Consider the following 23,673-nt stretch of genomic DNA (forward strand, 5'->3'; position numbering starts at 1 on the left):
GCTTGCTTTAAAAAGACAGCCGACCAAGCATCCAAATGACATTTTCCTCACTTGATACACCAACGCAAATTCAACATATGAGGAAGTGATAGGCTTCCTCTTTATACATAACATCCATGTCTGGTTATGTTCCTGTTTATTTTTATTATTTCAGTGACAAAGAGGCCACATTCCAAAACACAGCACAGGTTCAGTAAAACTTTGAGAAACCGCGTCATCACTCGAACGGGCCTCATCATTCGATATTTATGCATTTGGTTAGTTATCACGACACCAGCATCTTTATAAAGGCTCACTCTTCATAGAATAGGATAAGCTTGCATTGAACAGGGGCACCCTAAAAAGAATCTCCCTTTGCAAAAAAAATAAAAAATAAAAAATTTGCTTCCTGTTAATGAAACAACACTGAGGAATAACGCAACAACAAAAAAAACATACTAACTGATCCTGTAAATCAACCAAAAGGGTGTTCAATGTTATCAGTGGACACTAACAATGTATTCCCCATAGGAACATGTGGGTGCATTGGACAAGCCTTGTATAAATCAGTCATCAACCATAACCTCTTAATAGTCATAACGTTAAACATGATTTTCAATGAGCGCAAGTGTGAGGAACATGGTGGGGGTGGGGGGTGCATGAAGTTAAAAAAAAAAAAAAAAAAAACTAATAAAAATTGGAATATTTATTTTGGGTCGGCCACAGCTTGTCTCCATTTCCACAGCTCTTCAATAACCTGAGAAGAAAAAGCAAGAAATAGACAAAATATGACTCAAGACGGCTTCAACAAACAAAAGGCAACATTACACAACACTACCTTGGCATCAGAGACTTTATAAGAGTTCTTCACAAAGTTCTCAAACTTGGGCTGGTTTTTGGGCAATGCGACTCCCTGAGACAGAGCACAAAAAAAACCCCAAAAAAAACATTTCAGTGCTCAGCAGTGCAGATACAAGACAAACCACACTCTCACCTTCTTCATCGCCTCAGTCATCTTTGTTTGGATCTCAGGGAGCGTTAAAGGTTCCTTGGGGGTTGCTGGAGCTTTAGGTGATTTTTCCCCCTTCCCTTTGGGGGTCTTCACCTGCAAAGGTTGCAGCAACAAAATACTTCTATTCAATTGTAATAATAAAAATAATAAACAGCCACGCTTCATTTGTCAAGTCAACACAAACATTGATGCATTTCTCGCTTCAAATTCTGCAGCTTCGCTCAGTTTTACAAAATATATTGGTTGAGTGCAGCCTATTAGTCAAAGATGTACACATTTAACCTCATTTAAAAAAAATCTACACATTTACACATTTAATACCTCAACTATGAATTTGCAAGCATAAAAATGGCTAAATGAAATAAGATACAAATGTAAGAACTCTTGCACTGGCCACCAGGTGTCAGTAATGTTTACTGTAAGCACCAGACCTGATCACAAGAACAGGCTTTTATTGCAGCTCTGAACGATCACACAATATAAAAATCCCCCCCAACACGAGCTACTGTTGCAGCCGTACCCCCACCAACTAAAACTAAACCCTGAATCCCCGACATCACTTCCTGTCCAACACACGCGAGCACAAGTTTTATTTTCTCTTATGGGGTGTTATTTCATGTCGACGGTTTCTGGTGAAATTCACTTATCACGGCCGGGTCCAGAAAAAAAGTGATAAATGAGGGATTACTGCATATTATTGTGTTAACTGATTTGGGTCCCTGAACACTTTCTTTTGGTTGTCGTTGAGAGAAGAGGTTTTATAGCGTATTCTTTGTATATCAGATTATTTTAACAGCTTCATTAACCTTGTGTTGACAAGTGAAACTGAGGATTTAATCCACAGGACTGAGGTTTATGAGTGAATCGCTGTGGCAGGATATGGCGCCACCTGGTGCACGGCATGTTTCTAAAAGAAGTACGGGAAGGTGAATAAGGATTCAACAGCAGGTACCTGCTTTGGGGCCGGAGTGTTGGGTTTGGAACCTTTGCCATTTTGGGCGGACTTGGGTGGTTTGGACGGCGTCTTCTTGGCCTGGTGAAAGATGTAGCGGACGTTAGCAGGAGCACCGTAGTCACTGCTGCCTCTAAAGTGGATCTACTAAATGCTCACCTTAACTGGCGAGTCTTCATCCCTACAGGAAAAAAACAAAAACACAAATCTCAGCGCAGTCCTGATTTCATTCATCTATTTTCACAATCAGGCGATTGAATGCCAGGACGTCGTACACCAGAGATCGTTTTCACAAAGCTTCTCAGAAAGCTCCTAACTTAGCCTAAAAAACTCCCCTCAAGGAATCTTGGCCCAAGAGTGATGAAGGAAATTTCTGAGTAAGGATGGAACAAACTTATCTTAGTGGGGGTGTGGTTACCTCGTAAGAGCTGTGGGTGGTTCCAAAGAGGAGGAAATACACCAAAAGGGAAAAATGCGCTCTCGTAATGCATGGACAGTAAAACCAACCCATCACACAACTTTGACTTATTAACAAATGTAGACTTATGACATTCATTTTATATTTTTGTCATGATAAAACCTCAATGACTTCATTACTGTCCATTTATTTGATATTAACGGTGGACGCAGACTCAGCTGAAAGCCATTCCTGTGACGGCCAACGATACGAGGCTGTGAAAGCGCCTTCATGGCCTAAAAAGCTTTGTGAATAACTTAACTTAGCAAGTAAAACTCCAAGATTTGTCCAAGAACGACATGACTAAGAGGTACGTTCAGCCTGAGGAAGCTTTGTGAATACGATACGGGCGGAGGTTCTCAGTACTTCAAATGTAAACGTTGGCACTCACTCATCCCCTGCATCAACATCCAGCTTCATCTTTTTCTGCAAAAAACATAAATAACTTATTTTACAACAAACAATAAAAGCAAAGTACATTAAAAACAAAAGAAAACCTGAGATTTGAGGACAGGGGACATGGCGGGTCTTTTCTTTGACACTGGGACATCTTCCTCCTCCTCCTCTTCATCATCGTCGTCATCATCATCGAAGGACTGATCAGGTTCCATCACTTTTGCGGCAAATCAGAGGCGTTAAGAGAAACGGCACCACGTCCACATCCTCTACGACCTTGTACGCTCACAGGACACTTACTGACAAGGTGCTGTCCGCTGATGTGGATCGGACCAGAGCCGGCCTTCAGACGGAAAACCGCCGGCGGTGTGATGGTGAAACCCCCGAGGCACACCTGCAAACACAACCACCACACGTCCGCACTAAAACCAAAAATGTTTTTAATTTTTTCCTGATATGAGAAACTAGTTTGTTGGAAAATTAAGTTTGGGGGGGGGGGGGGACTTACATGAAAGTTAAAATGGTTGGGAAAAAAAAAAAAAAAAAAAAACAGAAATGGGGATTTTACGAGTAAACTTGTAATATGGAAGGAAAATCATGTGAATTTAGTCGCAGAAAGTTGATATAAAGAAAAAATATTTATTTTTTTCAAAAGCTGTAAAATGAGATGCTAGTTGCAATTTTTTGGAAAATTTGGTTCGGAAAAAGTCAAAATATTCCATGAGTAAGGTCATAATATTATGAATTGTTTTACAAAGATTACCTAAGATGAAAGTTTAAATATTTTGAAAATAAAAAAACAGCAAAAATGGGGAAATTGATGCTAATATGCTTTTTCACCTACTGTACAACAACAAAATATCAAAGTGGCAAAGTTGCATCCTTTCATTTTTCACAATGTCGCCCTCGCTGGGAACATGTTTGGACACCTCTGCTTTAGGGCATACATGTTTGTTATTTTTGTTTATTTCAGGTTTTGCCCATCAGTGCGAACGCACTTATGCACTCCAAATGTTACGTATGGAAGACCAAGAATTGACCATCAACTTAATAGCGCCTCTGCTGGTTGCAGCCGGTACGACATGTTCAACCAATCAACGGCACACAAGCACACAGTAAAGCTAACGTCTCCTCCCACGGGTCCACACTTACACTCGGCAGAGTGGAGGGCTTCAGGGAAACCAGCGCTGCCGTCACCTTCTGACCCTCCGAGTCTTGTCCTTCCACCTCCACCAGGTGAAACTCATCTTTCGTGGCCGGGTCAGCACACGCCTGCAGGGCCCCCCCCGACAAATACAAGTCATTAAAACGCAGTTGCTCTCTTCCCACCCCTTCTTTGAGTTTCATGATTTTGCTTTATTAATAGAGGGCACGATGTCAGATAACAATAGCGCTGTGCTTCTCAAGTCCGATATGATACCAATAACTTTTTTTATCTACTTTTTTCAAATTTACATTTAACTGGTTTGTGCACACCTTGAGGTACGGACTCAAATTTGGATTTGAAAAACCATACCTATTGATCTGTCCTAATCAAATACCATGACATTACTACTAACACATCACCACTATCACGAGAACCAGAGTATAGAGCGGGAGGAGCCACCTGGCGTGACCCAGCAAAGTACACTATATTCGGGCACACGCTCCGAGCAGCCGGTGTGACGCCACGGAGCTCGGGTGGTGCTGGCGTTTCAGGTGGCTGATAAGGTCTGTCTTCCTCGGAAAGTCAAGTGTTTGCTTACAAGTGAGCAGACCATGAACATCACAGGTAAAAGGAGCGCTTGATTAGCTTTTTTTGTTTAATTATCAGATGTATTTTGTTATGTTATCGGATGAATCGGTATCATATCGACCCTTTAATTCTCGTGCACTCCTATTTTTTTTTGTGAACAGTGCATTTACCATCCGTAGATCCAGCTGATGCTCAAAGTCATCATCCTCTGGATTGAACAGCACCTCCTTTCCGGTTTCAAGCACGCAACCTGATGAAGACAATCAACAACACAGAAAAGCACAATTAATGTGTGAAGCACACGTCCACCTTGAAGTCCTCCAGAACAGGCAAAACTTTGGCATTAAACAACAACTACTACATTTATGGAGTAATTTCGTTACTGATTCAATAAAGCTGAGAATGTGCGTCATCGTGCCTAAAGTTGCAATTCACCGGACGTACACAAGGGGGCGCAGCAGTACCAACGTGGTTATTTCCACATGGTCCGGCCTGCCTTTTAACATAAAGGCAAAAACGACACCATAGGCACAACTACATGATTGACACGGAGCAAATGTTTTTTGGGTTTTTTTTATTTTATTTTTTAATAAAAAACCAAAACCTCGTGTCTATCGAGCGGCGATGAGTTTAAGACTGAGAGCTTTAGCACATCAATGTCCAATGTGGCAACAGAGTTCGATCATGAGCGATCACAAAGTTAACACATCAAGTCTACTTCCACCTAGTAACCCGAAAACGACAATTTCAATGAAAGCTAACACAAAGTCGAAGCAAGTGCTTATTTAGATGCGTTTGAATATCAATATAAACGGGCAAACAGAGGACGCCATGTTTTTTTGGGCCAAACCACGTGTGGGGCTGCGCCAGCCGAGTGACACGCGCGTACACCCACAATCATCATACACGTCACACAAACTACTCAGTGCTAAATACTACATTACGACATGCTGCGCATTTTAAAAGGCGTTCTATTTTCTGTTACCTCACTTAGACTGACCAGTAGTGTCCTCGCCTACGTGTATTAAACAGTCTCACCGTAAAGGAACGTCTGTGGAGACATCTGCTCGCCGCTTAAACCGTTCATTTTGTAAAGTAAAAGAAAAAAAACAAATAGCGACAAGCTTGACTGCCGTGGAGCAACAAAGAAGTTGTTCCTGTAGAAGGTGCACACTTCAATACTGGAAGCTAGCTCCGCCCCTCCTCTTCTTTTCTTCTTCTTCTTCTTCTTCCACGTCGTCGTCTTCTTCTTTTCTCTTTGAGGTCGAGGAGCCAGCCAATTAGCTCAATGTCGTCATCTGTCGTACATAAGGTGTATTGCATACTGCAAACGCGACAGCACACGCGCGCTCTGTTACAGTGTTGCGTCCTTTTCGTAACAGACAATTGCATTCTTAATAAAGTTGAATTCAGATGAATTATTTTGTATTCAAAACCCACCTCCTTCTTTTCTTTCATTTATCATTGCCTAACGTACATTATTTTCTATCAGACAATGGTGACACTTAAAAACTTTTTAATAACAAAATGTAAATTAGTGTTAACATGTTGAATCGTGTTAAATGTAATCAAAATAAATAATTGAATTCAAATCAGTTGCAGAGTTTCAGTGGCCTTTTTCCCCATTGAAAACGAATGAACAATTTCAATGTCCCCCCCATTGGTGGAAATTCATTTAACATGTAATTATTATTATAAATAAAATTATTCTTATTATTAATTATTAGGGCCCCGTACACATGAAATAACACGTCTATAGTCACCTTTACGCGCTTATTATTCATGTTTTACGTCACATTGCTGCTAGCATAACAGTTAACAAGCTAGCAAGGTAGCGAGCAAGCGAGCCAACCAGTTAGCGTCAAATTTATTTCGTCGAAACTTAACAAGCCAAAAACTTACCACTTACACGCGGGAGCAGATGAGAACTTTTTTTTGCTGACTTTATGCAGTGTCACTGTAATGTAATGTAAGGTTGTGATGTGCGGATTGATACGGAAATATCGATACGTGTGATACCAGCTCTTCATGCCCTAAAACCGATTCTCGAATCAAAACATCGATACTTTCGTCACTTGTTGTAATGTTTGTCTGAAAAGCTTGTCTGTTGAAAAGATGACCGATCGTGAACGGAGCCACGACGGTATTGTGAATTAAGTTTTCCTTCTTAATGAATTCATCTTTTATTGTAATGCTTTTATTATTTAAGGTTTTTTTGTTGTTGTTTAAAATACCATTTCACAAATTTTATATGATTATTTTTTCTGTTGTTGTACATTAGATTGGCTATATTGTAAATCACCCCCAACCTCGATATACTTCATGGTGTAAAATAAATTAATGAATTACTTGGTTTATTTAAAAATAGTAATGTATTATAATAAATAATAAAACATTAATTAAATAAATGAATATATAAATAAATTAATTAAGTGTCTTTTAAACGTATTCTTTATTCTTGTAAATTCATGACTTTTTTCTCGTAAATCTACGACTTTATTCTCAAAATCTCAAATTTTTTTTGGGGTATCATAAATTTACAACGTTTTTCTTGTAAATTGATTACTTTATTCTCGTAAATGTACAACTTTAATTATTATTTATTTAATTTATTTATTCCTTAATTTACGATATTCTTGTAAATGTACAACTTTATTTCTTACTTAGTTCATTTATTTCTTAATTTTCCAATTTTATTTCTCTTAATTTTCCAACTTTATTCTCGTTAATTTCTGACTTTATTCACGAAATCTAAATTTTTTCTTCTCGTAAATTTACGACTATTTTTTTATTTTTCATTTATTTTTTAATTTATGATTTTATTTCTTGTAAATGTATTACTTTATTCTCGTAAATTTACAACTTTTTTCTTTTAAATTAACAACTTTATTTCTTATTTATTTTCTTTATTTCTTAATGTATTTAATTTCTCGAAAATTTACGACTTTATTCTCAAAATCTCTGATTTTTTTTTCATGAATTTACGACTTTTTTTCTTGGAAATGTACGACTTTATTCTCATAAGTGTACGACTTTAATTCTTTTTTATTTCTTAACTTACTTACTTTGGTTCTTCATTTATTTCTTAATTTACGAATTTACTTAATTTTCTTAATTTATTTCTCGTAAATTTCCGACTTTATTAACGAAATCTCCAATTTTTTCCTCGTAAATTTACAACTTCATTTCTTATTTAGTTCTTCATTTATGATTTTCTTTCTCGTAAATTTCTGACTTTATTCTTGAAATCTCCAACTTTTTTCTCGTAAATTTACAACTTTTTTCTTGTAAATTGATTACTTTATTCTCGTAAATGTACAACTTTAATTCTTATTTATTTAATTTATTTATTCCTTAATTTACGATATTCTTGTAAATGTACGACTTTATTCTCATTAATTTACAACTTTACAATTTTCGTAAATTCATGACTTTTTATTCTCGTAAATCTACGACTTTACTCTCGAAATCTCCGATGTTTTCTCTCTTAAATTTACAACTTTATTTCTTATTTAGTTCATTTATTTCTTAATTCCTGATTTATTTTCTCGTAAATTTCCGACTTTATTCACGAGATCTCCAATTTTTTTCTCGTAAATTTACGTTATTTCTTATTTAGTTCTTCATTTATTCTTTTAATTTCCGATTTTATTTCTCGTAAATAAAATTGTATTCTTGTAAAATCTCCGATTTTTTTTTTTTTTTTTACCCCAATGTGGCCCTAATACTCGGTGGCACGAAAGTAAAAGACAAGCCAAAGTAAGATTTTATATCTTTATTATTGGTATGGCTTAGAATTAGTTGACTTTTCTCCTCATGAAATGAAGCAAGTCAAGGTCAAAGCAGGACCTGAGGCTATGACGTCACATGTACTGTACAGTATGTCAAGTAGCAAAGAGCTACATTAGCTGCAAAAAACAAAAACAAACACACGATTCCTACTTCAGTGGCCTTTTTACCAAACAGCCTGTGCACTTTCTCCAAACACGGCCACTTATTGCAGGCAAGTGCAGTGGCCCCCCAGCTGTCTCACCACCTTTGCGTTGAGCGCTGGATGGAGGACGTACTGCATGTTGGATTAAAACACCCAAAGCTGCCATTCGTACTTACGGAGGTAAAGCTTCCACCGGAACGTCGGCTGTATGTACACGCACGACACTGCAGCAAGTGCAAATAAACACATTACGCACACGTATGATTTTACATTTGACACATTTTGTAACCCTTTAACGACGCACAGAGACACACAAAAGGCAAAGCGGGAAAAAGAATACAGCATGAAAAGAAGATATTTCTTAAATAGACACAAACGCACGTTAACATGTCAAGGTTCTTTCACGTTATACGGCAAGCTCAACATCGACTGAAACCAAGCATCCCATAGGCCGGCAAGCACATCAATCACATGACTATTCAAATGTCGTAAAGTGTCTCCAGACAGCCGTTTGGTATGGCAGAAAAAATACACTCCTTTTTTACAACTTATACATTATATACTTGAAGAAAAAAAACTGCATCTCAGCTTTGCGATATGCTGTAGGAGAAAAAAAGCCTCTTTTTAGTATCAACTAATTCACTCTTTGCTCCTTTTTTCCCTCATTTTTCCAAATATTTAAACTTTGTTCCGCAATAATCTTTGGAAATTTTCTCTTCATAATATTACAACTTTATTCTCATAATATTTTGACTTTATTCCCAATATTAGAGCTTCTTCCCCAACCTCATTTTCCCAAAAATACAAAATTTATTGTGTTTATTTCTCATCATATTTTTTATGTATGTATATGTATACTGTGTATATATATATATATATATATATATATATATATATATATATATATATATATATATATATAGACTTTATTCTCGTAAAATCACAGCCGTTTTTGCAGGGTTTTTTTTTTTTTTAATTTTCCAAATATTTCAACTGTCTTCTTAAATAATCTTTGGATTTTTTTCTTTTTGGAATATCATGACTTTATTCCCATAATACTTTGACTTTTTACCCAACCTAATTTTCCAAAAACTACAACTTTTTTTGTCATATTGCGACTTTTTAAAGAATAACCAATTTTTTCTTTAATTTTTAAAATCTATGCTACTAAAATGAAATTTTTTCTTGGTAATAGTCTCTCATACTTTTTTTTGTTGGAATGCAATTTTTTTCCCTCTTAATATTTTGATTTTATTCTCATAAAATCACAGCTGTTTTTAACGTATTTTTTTTAAATTTCCAAATATTTTAAATGCCTTCTTAAATAATCTTCATAATTTTTCTTTTCGGAATATTATGACCTTATTCCCATAATATTTGAACTTTTTCCCCCAACGTAATTTTCTAAGAATTACACCTTGTTTCTCATATTATGACTTAAAAAAACATATTTTTTTTCTTAAATATTTCAACTCTATGTTACTAAAATTAAATTATTTTTCCTCATAATATTACAAGTTTATTCTTGAAATATAGTGACCTTTTTTTCTTGTTGGAATACAACTTTTTTCTCATAATATTTTGACTTAATTCTTTTAAAATTACAGCCGTTTTTGCTGGGTTTTCTTTCTTTTCTTTTTTTACATTTTCCAAATATTTCAACTGTCTTCCTAAATAATGTTGATAAACTTTCTTTTCAAACTATTAGGACTTTATTCCCATAATACTTGGCCTTTTTCCCCCCAGCCTAATTTTTCAAAAATGACAACTTGTTTCTCATATTATGACTTAAAAAATATGTTTTTTCTTTAATATTTCAACTGTATGCTATTAAAATTATTTTTTCCTCATAATATTATGAGTTTATTCTCGTAATATTGTGACTTTTTTCCTTGTTGGAATACAACTTTTCTTAATATTTGGACTTTATTCTCATAAAATCCCAGCCAGTTTAGCTATTTTTTTTCTCCAAATATTTCAACTGCCTTTTTTAAATAATCTTTGTAAATTATTACTTTTCGGAATGTTATGACTTTATTCCCATAATATTTTGACTTTCTCCCCCAACCAAATTTTCTTAAAAATTACCACTTATTTCTCATATTTACAAATTTATTTTTATACAATTACAGCTGTTTTTTTTTAATTTTCTTAAACTATTTTCACTTTATTTTAAATTTTCTTGCAATTCTGATTTATTCCATAATATTTTGACTTTATCCTCACAACATAACTTTTTCTGCAACCTAAACTTATTTTTCCTCATATTTTTTCGACGTAATTCTCGTAAAATTATGACTTTTTCCTCATTAGATTACATCATTTTTCTCCTCAATATTTGTACTTTATTCTTGTAAAATTGGTGTTGATTTTTCCATTTTTGCTGCTGTTGGTTTCTTTGTATTAGTTGTCTCGTTAAATTCTATTTTTAGAACGTGCCAGGGACCAGTGCAAAACAAGGAAGTGGCCCGCCTTTGAAAACAGGTACGAGAGTTTGACCTCCATGCTTTTTCTCTTTTTAGCGACAAAAGAATTCAAGTCCTGCTCTGTCATGCAAGTCTTTGTCTGCATTCCGTCGGCAGGTGGATTAAAAAAAAGGTCAAAAGGACGAGAGACTGCAAGTCCCGCACGTCCTCTGTGCATCCACGCACCGAGCCCTCTGATTGTTCGTCATCCGTGGTTTCCTCCTCTCGTCTTACATCACATTCTCAAACAGCTGCATGGATCTCATCATGGTTTCATCCTGAGAGGACAGACTACAGGTAAACACGCTGGAATTGTACACATGCAGTATACACACACACACACACACACACACACACACACACGGTAAATAACCAGCAACCAAACTCATCCCCTGCAAGTGTAGCCAGAGCCGGCTGGCCCATTAGGCAATATAGGCTGATGCTCAGGGCTATTCTCAAGCTGTGGCAATTTTTTTCCAAATATTTCAACATTTTGTTTTTCTTGTAATGTTAGAACTTTATTCCAGTCATAATTATTATGGTAAAATTACTGCTGTTTTTTTTCTCCATTTTTGCTGGGGTTTTTGTCTTGTTTAATTTCATTTTTAGAACATGTCATGGGCCAAATGAAAACATTTCATTTTATTTAAATGAGACAACTGAATTGCGACTTTATTCTGGTAAAATGATGACTTTTTTCTGTAACTTTTCTCTGGTAATATTATGAACTTTATTCGCCTAATATGATATCTTTTTACCAAGCTAATTTTCCAAAATTTGCAACTTCAATCTTGTTTTGTTTCTTCCAATATTACAACTCTAGAAAATAGCATCTTTTTTCTTTAATATTTCATCTTTATGCTGTTAAAACATAACATGTTTTTCCTAATATTACAACTTTCTCATAAAATGGTGATTTTTTTCCTTCTAGAATGACATTTTTTTTCGCATATTTTTATGACTTTATTTCTGTAAAATTACTGCTGTTTTTGTCCATTTTTGCTGTTTGCTAATTGCTATTTTAGGCCAATGAAAAATACGTGCGGGCCGCAATATGGACACAACGTAGAACGAAATGAAGAACACGTACCTCCTGGCAGGCTATAACAAACTCCTCTAAAGTCACCACTCCGTCTTTGTTTTTGTCCATTTTCTGTGGCAAAACAGCACCGTGTGGGTCAGGGCAGTAGAACATTACCTGCACATTTCCAAACAATAGACAGACCTGAAAAAAGATATCCACATGCTGCTGTGGCACATCTCCCTTCAGTGCTGGGTAGGTGTACTTGCCCATCATGTCATAAATGGCCTTCACAATCTCCGTCATTTCCTGCAAAAAGAAACGATGCACAGTGAGTTCCTGGAAAGATTTTGGAGGAGGAGGAGGAGGAGGAGGAACCAACGACTAGCAGAAGCCCCCGGTGGAACTAAATAGGATCGTAATTACAAACGGCAAACAGGTGCGCTCCCAGCTCCCTCAAACCAAAGTAAAGGTGCTGCATCCGGTGTCAGACAGCAAACAGAAATAACAAAATAAAATCACCAAACAGGAAATAACGGTGGAACATAGAAAAACCTTCAATCCTTCAATTTATCATTTTTTTCCTCCAGTCTCGTGTCCTTCTCTGCAGAACGACGACTTTGTTTATAACTTTTTCCGCATCCTAATTTTTTAAAATTCGGATTTATTTGTTGTTTTGTTTGTCATAATATTAAAATAAAAAAAATCTTTAATATTTCAATTTGATGCTACTAAAATGCTGTTATTTTTCCTCATGATATTACATTATTCTCATAAAATTATGACTTTTTCTCATTAGATTATATTTTGACTTTATTCTTGTCAAATTACTGCTGATTTTCCATTTTTGCTGCTGTTGTTGTTGTTTTTTAAAAAAAGTTTTCTTGTTAAATTCTATTTGTAGAATGTGCCGGGCGCCGCACCTTGGACACCCCTGGATTCCACCTTGCGTCCTGGGGTAACAACACACGGCGCGGTCTCACCTCCCTGTTGATGTAGCCATCTCTGTTGATGTCGTAAAGGTGAAACGTCCACTCCAGTTTTTCCCTCAAGGTTCCCCTCAGGAGGATGGACAAGCCCACTACAAAGTCCTGGCAGCAAGAGAACGCAGCGTCAGTGCACACGAGACGGCCAAATGTCTTCTGGAGGCCATCCGGTTGCAAGTCATGTCACCTTAAACTTAATGGAGCCGTTGTTCGTCGTGTCGAAAGCGTTGAAAAGGTAATGCGCGTACATGCTCGCATCTGCAGCTCAAAACACAAAACGTGTGACGACTCTTCTGAAAAAATCAAGAGCGGCGACGCGGGCTAATATTTACCTCCGTGGGGGAAAAACTGTGCGTAGATGTGTTTGAAGGTCTCCTCGTTTACCACTCCGCTGGGACATTCCTGGGGAGAGGACGTAAGACCATGAAGCGGCGTGAAATACGACATCGTTCACCAAAGTCTTTGTGGTTACATTCTTGAAGCCACGGTAGAGGATCTGGAGCTCCTGCTTGCTGAAGTTGGTTTGGGCTTCCAGTTGTTCCAGACCCTCCGGCCGGTGGCAGACGGTCGTCATCTCAAGCTCCTCATCTGTTTTATCTGCAGAGAAGAGCAGCAACTTAGCAAGCTTACAGCTTTCCAAACTCTACACTTGGTGTGACGTGAAGCCTGAGATGAAGTTGGCAGGAACACGCCACACGTCTGCAAAAAAGCATCGCTTACTCAGGACAAAAAGGCAACGTGAGTAAACTGGGGAATGGGAGTCAAGCTGCACTTTGATTTCCCCCTCGGAGGTTGGGTCTAACAAGGTGCTCAGTGTCAGGCGCTGTCAAGAAGGTTAATAATGTGAAAACACGACGGCTCAGACGGGCCTGTGGGTAAATGTTTGTCTCCGGCGTCTGGGAAATACCAGCATCCGTACGCAATTTAAACAGCAGTCCGTTGACAAACATGAGCAAACCTCCCAGAGAACGGCCACACGGCCACGTTCTGTGCTGCCTTTGCTGGTATTTTACTGGCAGAACCAAATCCAGTGTTGTACTAAAAGCCACAGCCGTGTTCGCACCCGTGACGTAAGAATGTTACACTCACAATTTCCTGTTTCAAATACAAACGGTCTCAACCTGGGACCCACATTTTCCAATGGTCATTAAGTCGCGACCCACGTTTTTTAAAATATGTTTATGATTTATTTATTTTGTAATAATTTTTTACATTTTAATGTTTTTTTTTTACACTTTGATTTAAGTCATTTTATTTTTTATTTACACTTTTATTTCAATCATTTCTATTTATTAATTTATTTTTTACGTATTTTTATTTAGGTCATTTATTTACATTTATTTAGGTCATATATTTACATTTTTATTTAGGTCATTTATTTATTTTTTATTTTTTTTATATTGCTTTTTTACACTTGATTTATTAACAGTTATTTTGATTATTTCAAAAAAAAAATTTTACACTTTTATTTTAAGTCATTTTATTTTTTTGTTTATACTTTTATCTAAGTAATTTATATATATATATATATATATATATATATATATATATATTTTTTTTTTTACATGTTTATTTACATCTTTTTTATTTATTTATTTTGATGACTTTTTTTTCCCACTTTGTCCATAGGTATGAATGTGAGTATGAATGGTTGTTACACTTTGACTTAGGTTATTTTATTTTTTTTTTATTTTCTCTTTCATCATTTTTTAAGTTATTTTTATTTTTTTTGTATTTAATTTTATTTTTTTTTATTTAGGTGATTTTTATTTGCATTTATTTTTTTTGTAATTTTATTCAAGTCATTTTTATTTCTTCTTATTGGCTTTTTTGTACACTTTTATTTATGCCATTTTTATTGTATTATTATTTATACTTTCTTTGAAGTCATTACAGTAGAGTGACTAGAGGGAATAGAATTAGAATACAATTACATCAGGAATTACACATACACACAATGACATACAGTATCCGAGTATGAAAAAGTAAAAAGTAAATCTGTTGCTCGTTAAAAAGAGTGCTGTACTGCGATTGCAACAGTGTGGCGTGAAAGAGTAAAAAAAAAAAAAAAAAGGTGTCAAATTGAAATTGGCAGGTGTTGATGAGATGAAGGTGAGATGGAGACGTGAAGGTTATGTGACAAACCCAGAGCCGGTGTCGGAGGCCTGATGACTTATTTCCTGTTTCGCCGCCTCGAGGATGAAAACGAGCTTCTTTAAATAACTGCCTTTCCGAACTGTCGCCAAAAGCTGCAAAGTAGTGATTATAGCAATCATCCCCAGCAGTCTGAGCGTAAAAGACTGCTAGCGTTCACAAGGAGCGTGCGCTGGGAGGGAAGTGACGGGGATAATTAGAAGTGTGTCAGGTGGCCATGGAAGCCCTGAGGAAACAGCATCGCTTGCTAATGACACCAGCTTGTACTGTTTACACAAACAATATGAGCCGCTGTTTGGCTCTCGGATGCCTCGTCCCATCGCTCCAACCAGGAGGTTACATGCTCGCATCCACTTTACTCTTCCTAACCTCAACAACCACACGTCTGTCAACATCTTCTTCTGAGTTGAGAGAAGGTGACAATGCTAACTCATTTGGTAATAAGGCTGCACGGTGTATGAGTGGTTAGCATGTTGGCCACACAGTCAGGAGATCGGGACGACCTGGGTTTGAATCTCTGTGTGGAGTTTGCATGTTCTCCCCGTGCGTGCGTGGGTTTTCTCCGGGTACTGTGGTTTCCTCCCACGTTCGAAAAGCATGCATGTTAGGTTAATTGGAGACTCTAAATTGTCCATAGGTATGAATGTGAGTGTGAATGGTTGTTTGTCTATATGTGCCCTGCCATTGGCTGACAACCTGTCCAGGGTGTACCCCACCTCTTGCCCAAAAGCTCCGGCATACCCCCGCAACCCAAATGAGAATAAGCGGCATAGAAAATTAATGTATGGACGGATATTGGGTAATAGGAGTGTAAAGGTGACTATAGGGGTGCTATTTCATGTCTAAAGGGCTCTAATGGTGTTAAAAAGTGTATTTAGAAGGTGGTAAACAAGGTGTTCTATGTCTTACATGTCTCATTTTCTCTTATTATATTTACTATATTGGGTAATAGGAGTGTAAAGGTGACTATAGGGGTGTTATTTCATGTCTAGAGGGCTCAAATAATGTTAAAAAACAATATTTGGAATGTTGAAAACAAGAGGTCTGTGTCGGATACGTTTTATTTTCTCTTATTATGTCTACTATATTGGGTAATAGGAGTGTAAAGGTGACTATTTGCGTGTTATTTCATGTCTAGAGGGCTCTAATAATGTTAAAAACCAATATTTAGAATGTTGGAAACAAGAGTTCTGTGTCTAATATGTTTTATTTTCTATCATTATGTCTACTATATTGGGTAATAGGAGTGTAAAGGTGACTATTTGCGTGTTATTTCATGTCTAGAGGGCTCCAATACAGTTAAAAAACAGTATTTAGAAGGTTGGAAACAAGAGTTCAATGTCTTACATGTCAAATTTTCTCTTATGTCTACAATATTGGGTAATAGGATTATAAAGGTGACTGACTATAGGGGTCTTATTTCATGTTTAGAGGGCTGTAATGATGTTCAAAACTGCATTTAGAAGGTGGTAAACGCGTTTTCTATGCTCCGACTACAAAAATTGTCTTGCATTTATATTTTTTGTGGAGTTTATTGGCCTATATACATTTATAAATTGCTCCTTATAAAATGTTTACTTCAAAAACATGTCAATGGGACACCTCTTGCTGAAAATATTGTTGTTAGCGCTAAGTTTGGTGTTGCTGTGACGTTATTCATTCATTCATCTGCTTAATTCAACCGCGTACCTTAGACTGGCATAATATTTTCATACAATTTATTAAGAAAACATTTTACCCAAAAAGCAAGTCTTAATTTTCTACAAGTTATAGTTTTTATTTTAAAAAATGTTGAATTTTCTTCTTTTTTCCGCTATTATGCAGTCGTTCCTCGCCACTTCCCCGTTCGAACTTCGTGGCTTCAATGTATTAATCTCTATCAATTAATTAATAAATAATCGCTGTTTCGTGGTTGACTATGGCCTATTGTTAGCCAAAAATGTGCAAATTGAAGCAATAGTTTTGCCTAAATGAAGCATTTTCAAGCATAAAAATAAGTAAAATACAAATACTGTATAAGGCATTCAGAAGACGCATTCAAAGACGTTGTGATGCTACGTAGTATTCTACACTGGTCATTAGGTGTCAGTAATGTTACATTGATGAGATAAGCACAGAAACCAGAAGTAAAAAAGGAACAAGGAACTTTCCCAAAGCCTATATTGTCTTATTTTCTCTTATTATGTGTACTATATTGGGTAATAGGAGTGTAAAGGCGACTATAGGGGTGTTATTTCATGTCTAGAGGGCTCTAATCATGTTAATAACTGTATTTAGAAGGAAGTTAACAGGGTTTCTATGCTTTAACTACATAAATATGTAGTTTATAACTCTTCCAATGCTAAAATGTGAGTCTGTCTTATGTTTTATGTATGTCTTACGCAGGATTTCTTATTTATTATGTCTACTATATTGGGTGATAGGAGTTTAAAGGTGATTATATAGTTCATGTCTAGAGGGCTCTAATAATGTTTAAAACTGTATTTAGAAGGTGGTTTTCTATCTACGAATTACGAAAATATTCCATTTGTAAATAAGGAATCCACTTTGTGAAAATTCACTTATCACGGTCGGGTCTGGAAGTGATTAACCGCGATGATGCAATGCTGCTGCATGCATTTCTTATTGATTTGAATTCTCCACTACGGCAAACAACAGCCCCAATTCCAAACCTGTTGTGAAGCCAACCACCACAGTGTCAATAAAAGTCAACATGATCACCTCTTGGTGGATGCTAACATGCATCTGTTTGCGCAAGGCCAACTTTAGCAGTTGTCTTTGATGATAGCCACAGCACATATTCCATTTCCACAGCGTCTTGGACCCTCCAGTCCTAATCACACAGGTTGTCGGCGTGTTTCTTTATCTCTTTAATACGCTGCAACAAATTCACCATTCACCCCCGACACATCATTGTTCACTCGCTCATGCCCCTTCAACCCAGTCGCCATGACAACAGGCCTCTCAAGCGTGAGGGGAGAGAGAGGTATGATATGTGAGCTGCCTGTTAATTCACATGCAACCCTTGTTTCTCTCTTATTCGCTCCTGTCGAAACCCGGTTGGGGGGGGTCACGCATACACGTACGCGTGTCCCCGTGCACGTATCGCCGCCAAAGAGTCAGGGACAGTGATTTTGCTCGCCACTTGCTGTGCAAGGACACCCTGCTTGATGAAACACTGTAATCTCTCCATCATAGCCACAGTGCACGAGATATGACTCACTTCAGCAGCAGCAATGGGGTGGGGGGTGGGGGCGGGGGACTCGTACTGAAACATTACTCCCAGTTTGTCCAAGGATTTGCAAGTGTTAACGTTTCTTTGCTTTAATTGGCCGGCACATGAAAAATACATGGGCGTTTTCAATAATTGTCAAACAGAAACGCTGGAGACGATGTTGCAAGTTAAGCAAGCACATGTTGCACAGAGAAGCACTTCCATCGTGTTGCCATACCTCTTGTTGGTCTCCTCTGCTTGGTTTGCATGGTCAAAGTTCCCACCACTGCACCCATACTGTCACCGTGGTAACCAGCCCGGACAATCCTAACAATACCTTTTTTCCACGATGTTGTCAGCCTGTCGCTCCCTCTTTGTCTCCCTACAGTTTCTCCCCCCGATTATTTCCCCTCATGCCTCTTCGCCCAGCATCGACTCTCCTCTTTCAGATGGTTCCCTTGGATTTCTCATCTCATGCTCCAAACGCACGCTCATAAAACACACGGCAGCCGATCCTGCCTCCCCTGTGCCACTCCCTCTTTTCTGTGGCTCCCTCCACTCATCTGTCAGCCTGGCCCGTCTCCCCCCACCCCGTCTTTCCAGCTCCCTGCCTCCTCATGGGCTCATACCGTATCATTGTGGCCGATACGTGATGCAGCGCTCGCTAATACCGCGACTGGAAAGTGAGTAACAGCTGGCAAAGGATTTCTGAAGCTGATAAATAATAGTACTTTTTTATTCACTTCTAACGTCCTTGCTATAGTTTACATACAATGGAGTACTAGGGCCTTATTGGGAAGAAAAAAAAAAAAAAAAGACTGAGAATAAAGTCGTAAATTTAGGAGAAAAAAGTCCTAAATTTATGAAAAAAACAAGTCGTAAATTTACGAGAATGAAGTCGTAAATTTACAAGAAAAAAAGTCAAACATTTACGAGAAAAAAGTCTTAATATTACCTTTGCCCAAAACCAAAGGTCCCACAAGTCTTCCATTTTCATAGCTGTCTCATGCAATGCCTGTTACGACGGCGTAATCTGAGATTTCAAGAATAAAGTCGTAATTTAGAAGAACAAAGTCGTACATTTACGAGAAAAAATGTCATAGATTTAGGAGAAAAAAAGTCATAAATTCACAACGATAAAGTTGTAAATTCAGGACAAAAAAAGTCGTAATTTTACAAAAAAAAAGTCGTAATTGTACGAGAAAAAAAGTCATAAATTGACGAGAATAAAGTCGTAAATTTAGGAGAGTAAATTCGTAAATTTAAAACAAAAACATTTTTAATTTACAAGAAAAAAAGTCTTAATATTACCTTTGCCCAAGGCCAAAGCTCACATTAGTCCCCCATTTTCATAGCTGTCTCATGCAATGCCTGTTACGACGGAGTATTAAAATAATCTGAGATTTCCAGAATAAAGTTGTAAAAAAAATTTGAAAGTTTATGTGGAAAAAAAAGTCATAATTTAAATGCTAAATGCTGCTCAGCTCTGTTTTGCTGCCACGTTATAAATAAAAGCTTGCCTGCAGAAAGAGGAAAGTTTCCTTCCTTCCTGAAGAGCTAAGGTCTATTTTCCCTCTGACACGTACTATTACCACTTCATTCTCGTAAATTTACGACTTCTTTTCTCATAAATCTATGACATTTTTGTAGTAAATTTATGACTTTATTCTCAAAATCTCACTTTTTTTCCATAATAATTAATAATATTAATAATAATAATATTATTTGTCATAATATTTTCACGTGTCAAGGGTAAATCTGCTGCTGGCTCCAAAATTGAGACGAGACATGTTCTTTAAAAAGGTTCAATGTCATGCTAAATTGTGGGTTAATATAGGAGACAACATATGCCTGTGAGGGGCAGAGACGGTGAAAGGCAGACTCACATGCCCAGACACCCAAGCCTATTTGAATCAGGTGATAAGCAAGTGGAGGACTACTAGAATTTATCATTGTAGAACATCATATGTTAGCACATGAGGGAGATGGCAGCACACTGCATTCACTATAAGGCAGGGGTGTCCAAAGTACGGCCTGGGGACCATTTTTTATTGACCGACATATTCTAAAAAAGACAATTAAACAAGAAAACTAAAAAAACAACAAGATTGTAAAAAAGAAAAATAATTTCACGGCAATAAAAGAGAAAATATTAGGAGAGTAAAGTCATAATATTAAGAGAAAAAAGTATAAAGTAAGGTTTTTTTCAAAAGTGATAATATTATGAGAAATAAACAAAACAAAGAATAAAGTGGCGATTTTATGAAAACTTAGGTTGGGTAAAAGTTATAAAATTACGGCAATAAAGTCAAAACATTGTCAGAAAAAAGACATAATATAAAGAGAAAAAAATGCACAAGAAAGATTCAATATTTCTACAAAAATAAAATAAAAACAGCAAAAATGAAAAAAAAGACCAAAAAAAAGCTTAACGTACGGTGAAAAAGTTCATTTTGTACTAATAATATGCTTTGATGCAGGCTGTTTTTTTCTGTGAATATAAAAAAAAACGTCTTTGCATACAGTATATGTGTTAATTTAAAACAATGTAAAAGTGGCATGCAGCCCTCAGTGGAAAAGGTTAGGACACCCCTGCTATAAGGAATAATTTTATTTGTGCAAAGCTGATGTTAGTTAATATAGGACACAGTATATGCGAGGGGAGCTGTGATCGCCTCCTCCTGTGAGGGACAGAGCCGGTGTAGGGTGGACTCACATGCCCAGAAACCCAAGCCTATTTGAATCAGGTGATAAGCATGGGGAGGACTTCTACACATAGTAACATTTCATTATACAGCCAAAATACAAGAAGAATGAAGTCATAATAAGAGTAAAAAATAGGATAGAGTTGACATTAAAGACTAAAAATGTAATTTTTGTAACCGCTGGAATATTGTCGGAAACAAACGAAACAATGAAACAAATGCACTTTTAGGAAATTTGGGTTGGGTAAAAGTTATAATATCACAATAATAAAGTCAAAATATTGTGAGAATAAAAACATAATATTCAGAGAAAAAAAATGTACGAGAATAAAGTTTAATTATTGGGAAAAAAAAATTAAAAAACAGCACAAAAAGCAGAGAAAAAGTTCATATGCAAAAAGTACTTTGCATAGTACATGGGTTGGTTTAAAAAAATGTAAAAGTGGCCCCTGCATCCTTTGATTTTTTAATTTTTTTCGTATGAGGCCCTTGATGGAAAACTTTGACACCCCTCCTATGAGGAATCGTTTTAAATGTGCAAAGCTGATGTTAGCTAATATATGAGACAACATATGTGAGGGGACAGAAACGATGAAGGCCGGACTCACATGCCCAGACACCCATGCCCGTTTGAATCAGGTGATAAGCATGTGTCGAATTTATCATTATAGAACTTCATATGTTAGCACACACGAGGGAGACTAAAGACATGGTATGGCAGCTCATTGCATTCACTAAAGGAAAAAAAACACATTCTTCTAACAGTGTGCAAGTCAATGACTGCAGCCAGAGCCAGCAATGCTCATTGAAAAAAGACAAAAATGCATTTAAGGTTGCGCATTGTCGAGTGCCACTGAATATTCATGTATATTCATTTCATAAAAATGTTACTGTCAGCTTTCAGAGAAAAGCTGCAGTCATGCAGCCCATTAATAAAAAAAGAAATGTTCTGTTTTGCTATTGGAGAAGTGATTAATTCAACAGAGCATTACATCTGCACAACGTAATTAGCTCTATCAAGAAATCTTCCTTTTTAACATAACGATAACTCACCTTCCTCATTAAAGATGTGCAATGTGGGTTTGAATATTACAATACTTGACATTGACTGAGGTGAAGCGTTTTGGCACCGCAATCTTTCTTTTGCTGTGTGTGTGTGTGTGTGTGTGTGTGTGTGTGTGTGTGTGTGTGTGTGTGTGTGTGTCTGTGTGCGTGTGTGAAAGTGAAGGATTGCTTGAGAAAAGCTCTCTTACTTGTAAAAAATTCATGGATACACGTTTTTTTTTCCTCTTCACTGCAGCTCCAGCTTCTCCTGTTCTTGAAAAGAAGTACAGTACATAAGTAAGTTATGATTATAGTAGCTTAAACAGGCCGATCACACATAAATGGAATCTGTTATTGCCTTGTAGTTATGCAAGACTTAAGGGCGTGATTGCCTCCACCGCTTGACAACTGCAAAACACAAAGTGATGGTGACGACGAGCCCTTCTAAAAACCGTCAAAGAAGTACGATGCACCATCGGGGCGTACCATGGCACCACACGATTCAAAAGGTACGTCTGGGGGGAAAGATCAATAGAACGGCAAAAGGTGGGGAAGCAAGAAAGAGGCAGACACAGAACATCAAATAGCTGTCAGGGATAATGGTGAACCAGTGTTGTGAAATCGCAGGAGGAACGTCGAACAATGTCCACCGACCTCCACGACACGGAAGCCCGGTCGAGCTGGGAACCACATTCACACAAATAATTTAAACATCCGCTCACGAGCAGCAAGAGGTAAGCCTGCACAGGCTAAAGCAGTGGTGTCCAAAGTGCAGCCCGGGGGCCATTGGCCCTCGGCACATTCTAAAAATACAATTAAATCCCCAAAGATGATTGAATGCAAATGAATGCAAAAAGGTGTCATGAATTCTGGCCGCTGCTACAAGGAGGTCTGAGAGGAGAAGAGGTCATCTTCCAGACCAGCTGAGAATGAGTGGTTCTCTTTTTATGTGTATTTCATTTTTTTATGACTGTATTTTATAGGGTTGCCAGCCGTCCCGTATTGAGTTGATAAGGGACGTACTTTGTCCCTTATTAGCGGCAGAATCAAAACTTAGTCTGTAAAACGTGGATCCTATTGATGACAGCTTGTCACAGGCTAAGCCAAGCCAATCGATGCCAGCGCGTCTGATCGCTCGCCTATCAGTCTCATCGCCGTTCTCCTTTTCTGGCGTCTTTGTTTACACACTTTGCCCAGCTGTCACTCTGCGTCACATTGGCAGCAGCTAGCCAGCTGTCTGCCTAGCTTCCGATCTGGTCAAATGTGTCTTTTTACCACAATGACTGACACAATGAATTAGTTAGGAGCCCATTTTTGTCCCATGGGGAAGCTACAAGTGGCTATCACGTTTATGAGGTGCTAACTTTTCTTTTTATTTATTTTTTTTAAGTTTAACAACTTTGCTCTTTTGTTATCATAATAATAATGTCTTTAACAATCAAATCACAAGTTAACATAAATGTCCAGCTTTGTGAATGACGCTGTCGCAGGGGTCTCCAACAGGTAGCTCGTGAGCTACCATCTGATTTTGAGTAGCTCACCAAAGATTATTTGCTTAAACTCTACACACAGTTTGGGTGGAGATCTGCTTTTTTCAAGTAAAGTACAATTTAAATGTT

General features: G+C 37.2%; 2 protein-coding genes across 5 annotated transcripts in view; both read right to left on the minus strand.

Moving 5' to 3' along the window:
• Positions 1–570: 570 nt before the first annotated feature.
• npm1a (nucleophosmin 1a) lies at positions 571–5,745 on the minus strand. The gene is made up of 11 exons (XM_054754409.1): positions 5,570–5,745; positions 4,702–4,781; positions 3,949–4,068; positions 3,097–3,190; positions 2,898–3,013; positions 2,792–2,826; positions 2,103–2,124; positions 1,944–2,024; positions 974–1,084; positions 818–892; positions 571–736 (listed from the first exon to the last, which is right to left on the minus strand). The coding sequence occupies exons 1-11, from the start codon at positions 5,616–5,618 to the stop codon at positions 686–688; spliced, it is 834 nt and encodes a 277-aa protein (XP_054610384.1). The 5' UTR covers positions 5,619–5,745; the 3' UTR covers positions 571–685.
• Positions 5,746–9,318: 3,573 nt separating this feature from the next.
• kcnip1b (Kv channel interacting protein 1 b) overlaps positions 9,319–23,673 on the minus strand; it is a 29,085-nt gene continuing 14,730 nt past the window's right edge. Inside the window, exons 1-9 of one of the 4 annotated variants that reach the window (XM_054755440.1) lie at positions 22,413–22,462; positions 22,264–22,322; positions 13,410–13,534; positions 13,270–13,339; positions 13,125–13,195; positions 12,935–13,042; positions 12,156–12,260; positions 12,021–12,083; positions 9,319–11,208 (exon numbers count right to left, since the gene is read on the minus strand). In XM_054755440.1, coding sequence (XP_054611415.1) covers positions 11,161–11,208; positions 12,021–12,083; positions 12,156–12,260; positions 12,935–13,042; positions 13,125–13,195; positions 13,270–13,339; positions 13,410–13,511 — 567 coding nt within the window. In that variant the 5' untranslated portion in view covers positions 13,512–13,534; positions 22,264–22,322; positions 22,413–22,462 and the 3' untranslated portion in view covers positions 9,319–11,160. Of the gene's footprint in view, positions 11,209–12,020; positions 12,084–12,155; positions 12,261–12,934; positions 13,043–13,124; positions 13,196–13,269; positions 13,340–13,409; positions 13,535–18,543; positions 18,857–22,263; positions 22,323–22,412; positions 22,463–23,673 lie in introns of those variants that run through there. The other 3 variants (XM_054755441.1, XM_054755438.1, XM_054755437.1) reach the window with 3 other exon arrangements.

The sequence above is a fragment of the Dunckerocampus dactyliophorus genome, chromosome 16 (assembly GCF_027744805.1).
Source record: "Dunckerocampus dactyliophorus isolate RoL2022-P2 chromosome 16, RoL_Ddac_1.1, whole genome shotgun sequence".
Classification (NCBI taxonomy): Eukaryota; Metazoa; Chordata; class Actinopteri; order Syngnathiformes; family Syngnathidae; genus Dunckerocampus; species Dunckerocampus dactyliophorus.

Bases quoted from the DNA above. Each gene is read 5' to 3' on its own strand.
- npm1a (XM_054754409.1), bottom strand. From the start codon at position 5,618: ATGAACGGTTTAAGCGGCGAGCAGATGTCTCCACAGACGTTCCTTTAC. The intron at 4,782-5,569 runs GTGAGACTGTTT...TGTCTTCATCAG, and splicing joins TCCACAGACGTTCCTTTACG to GTTGCGTGCTTGAAACCGGA. The intron at 3,191-3,948 runs GTAAGTGTGGAC...TTGTGTTTGCAG, and splicing joins AGCCCTCCACTCTGCCGAGT to GTGTGCCTCGGGGGTTTCAC.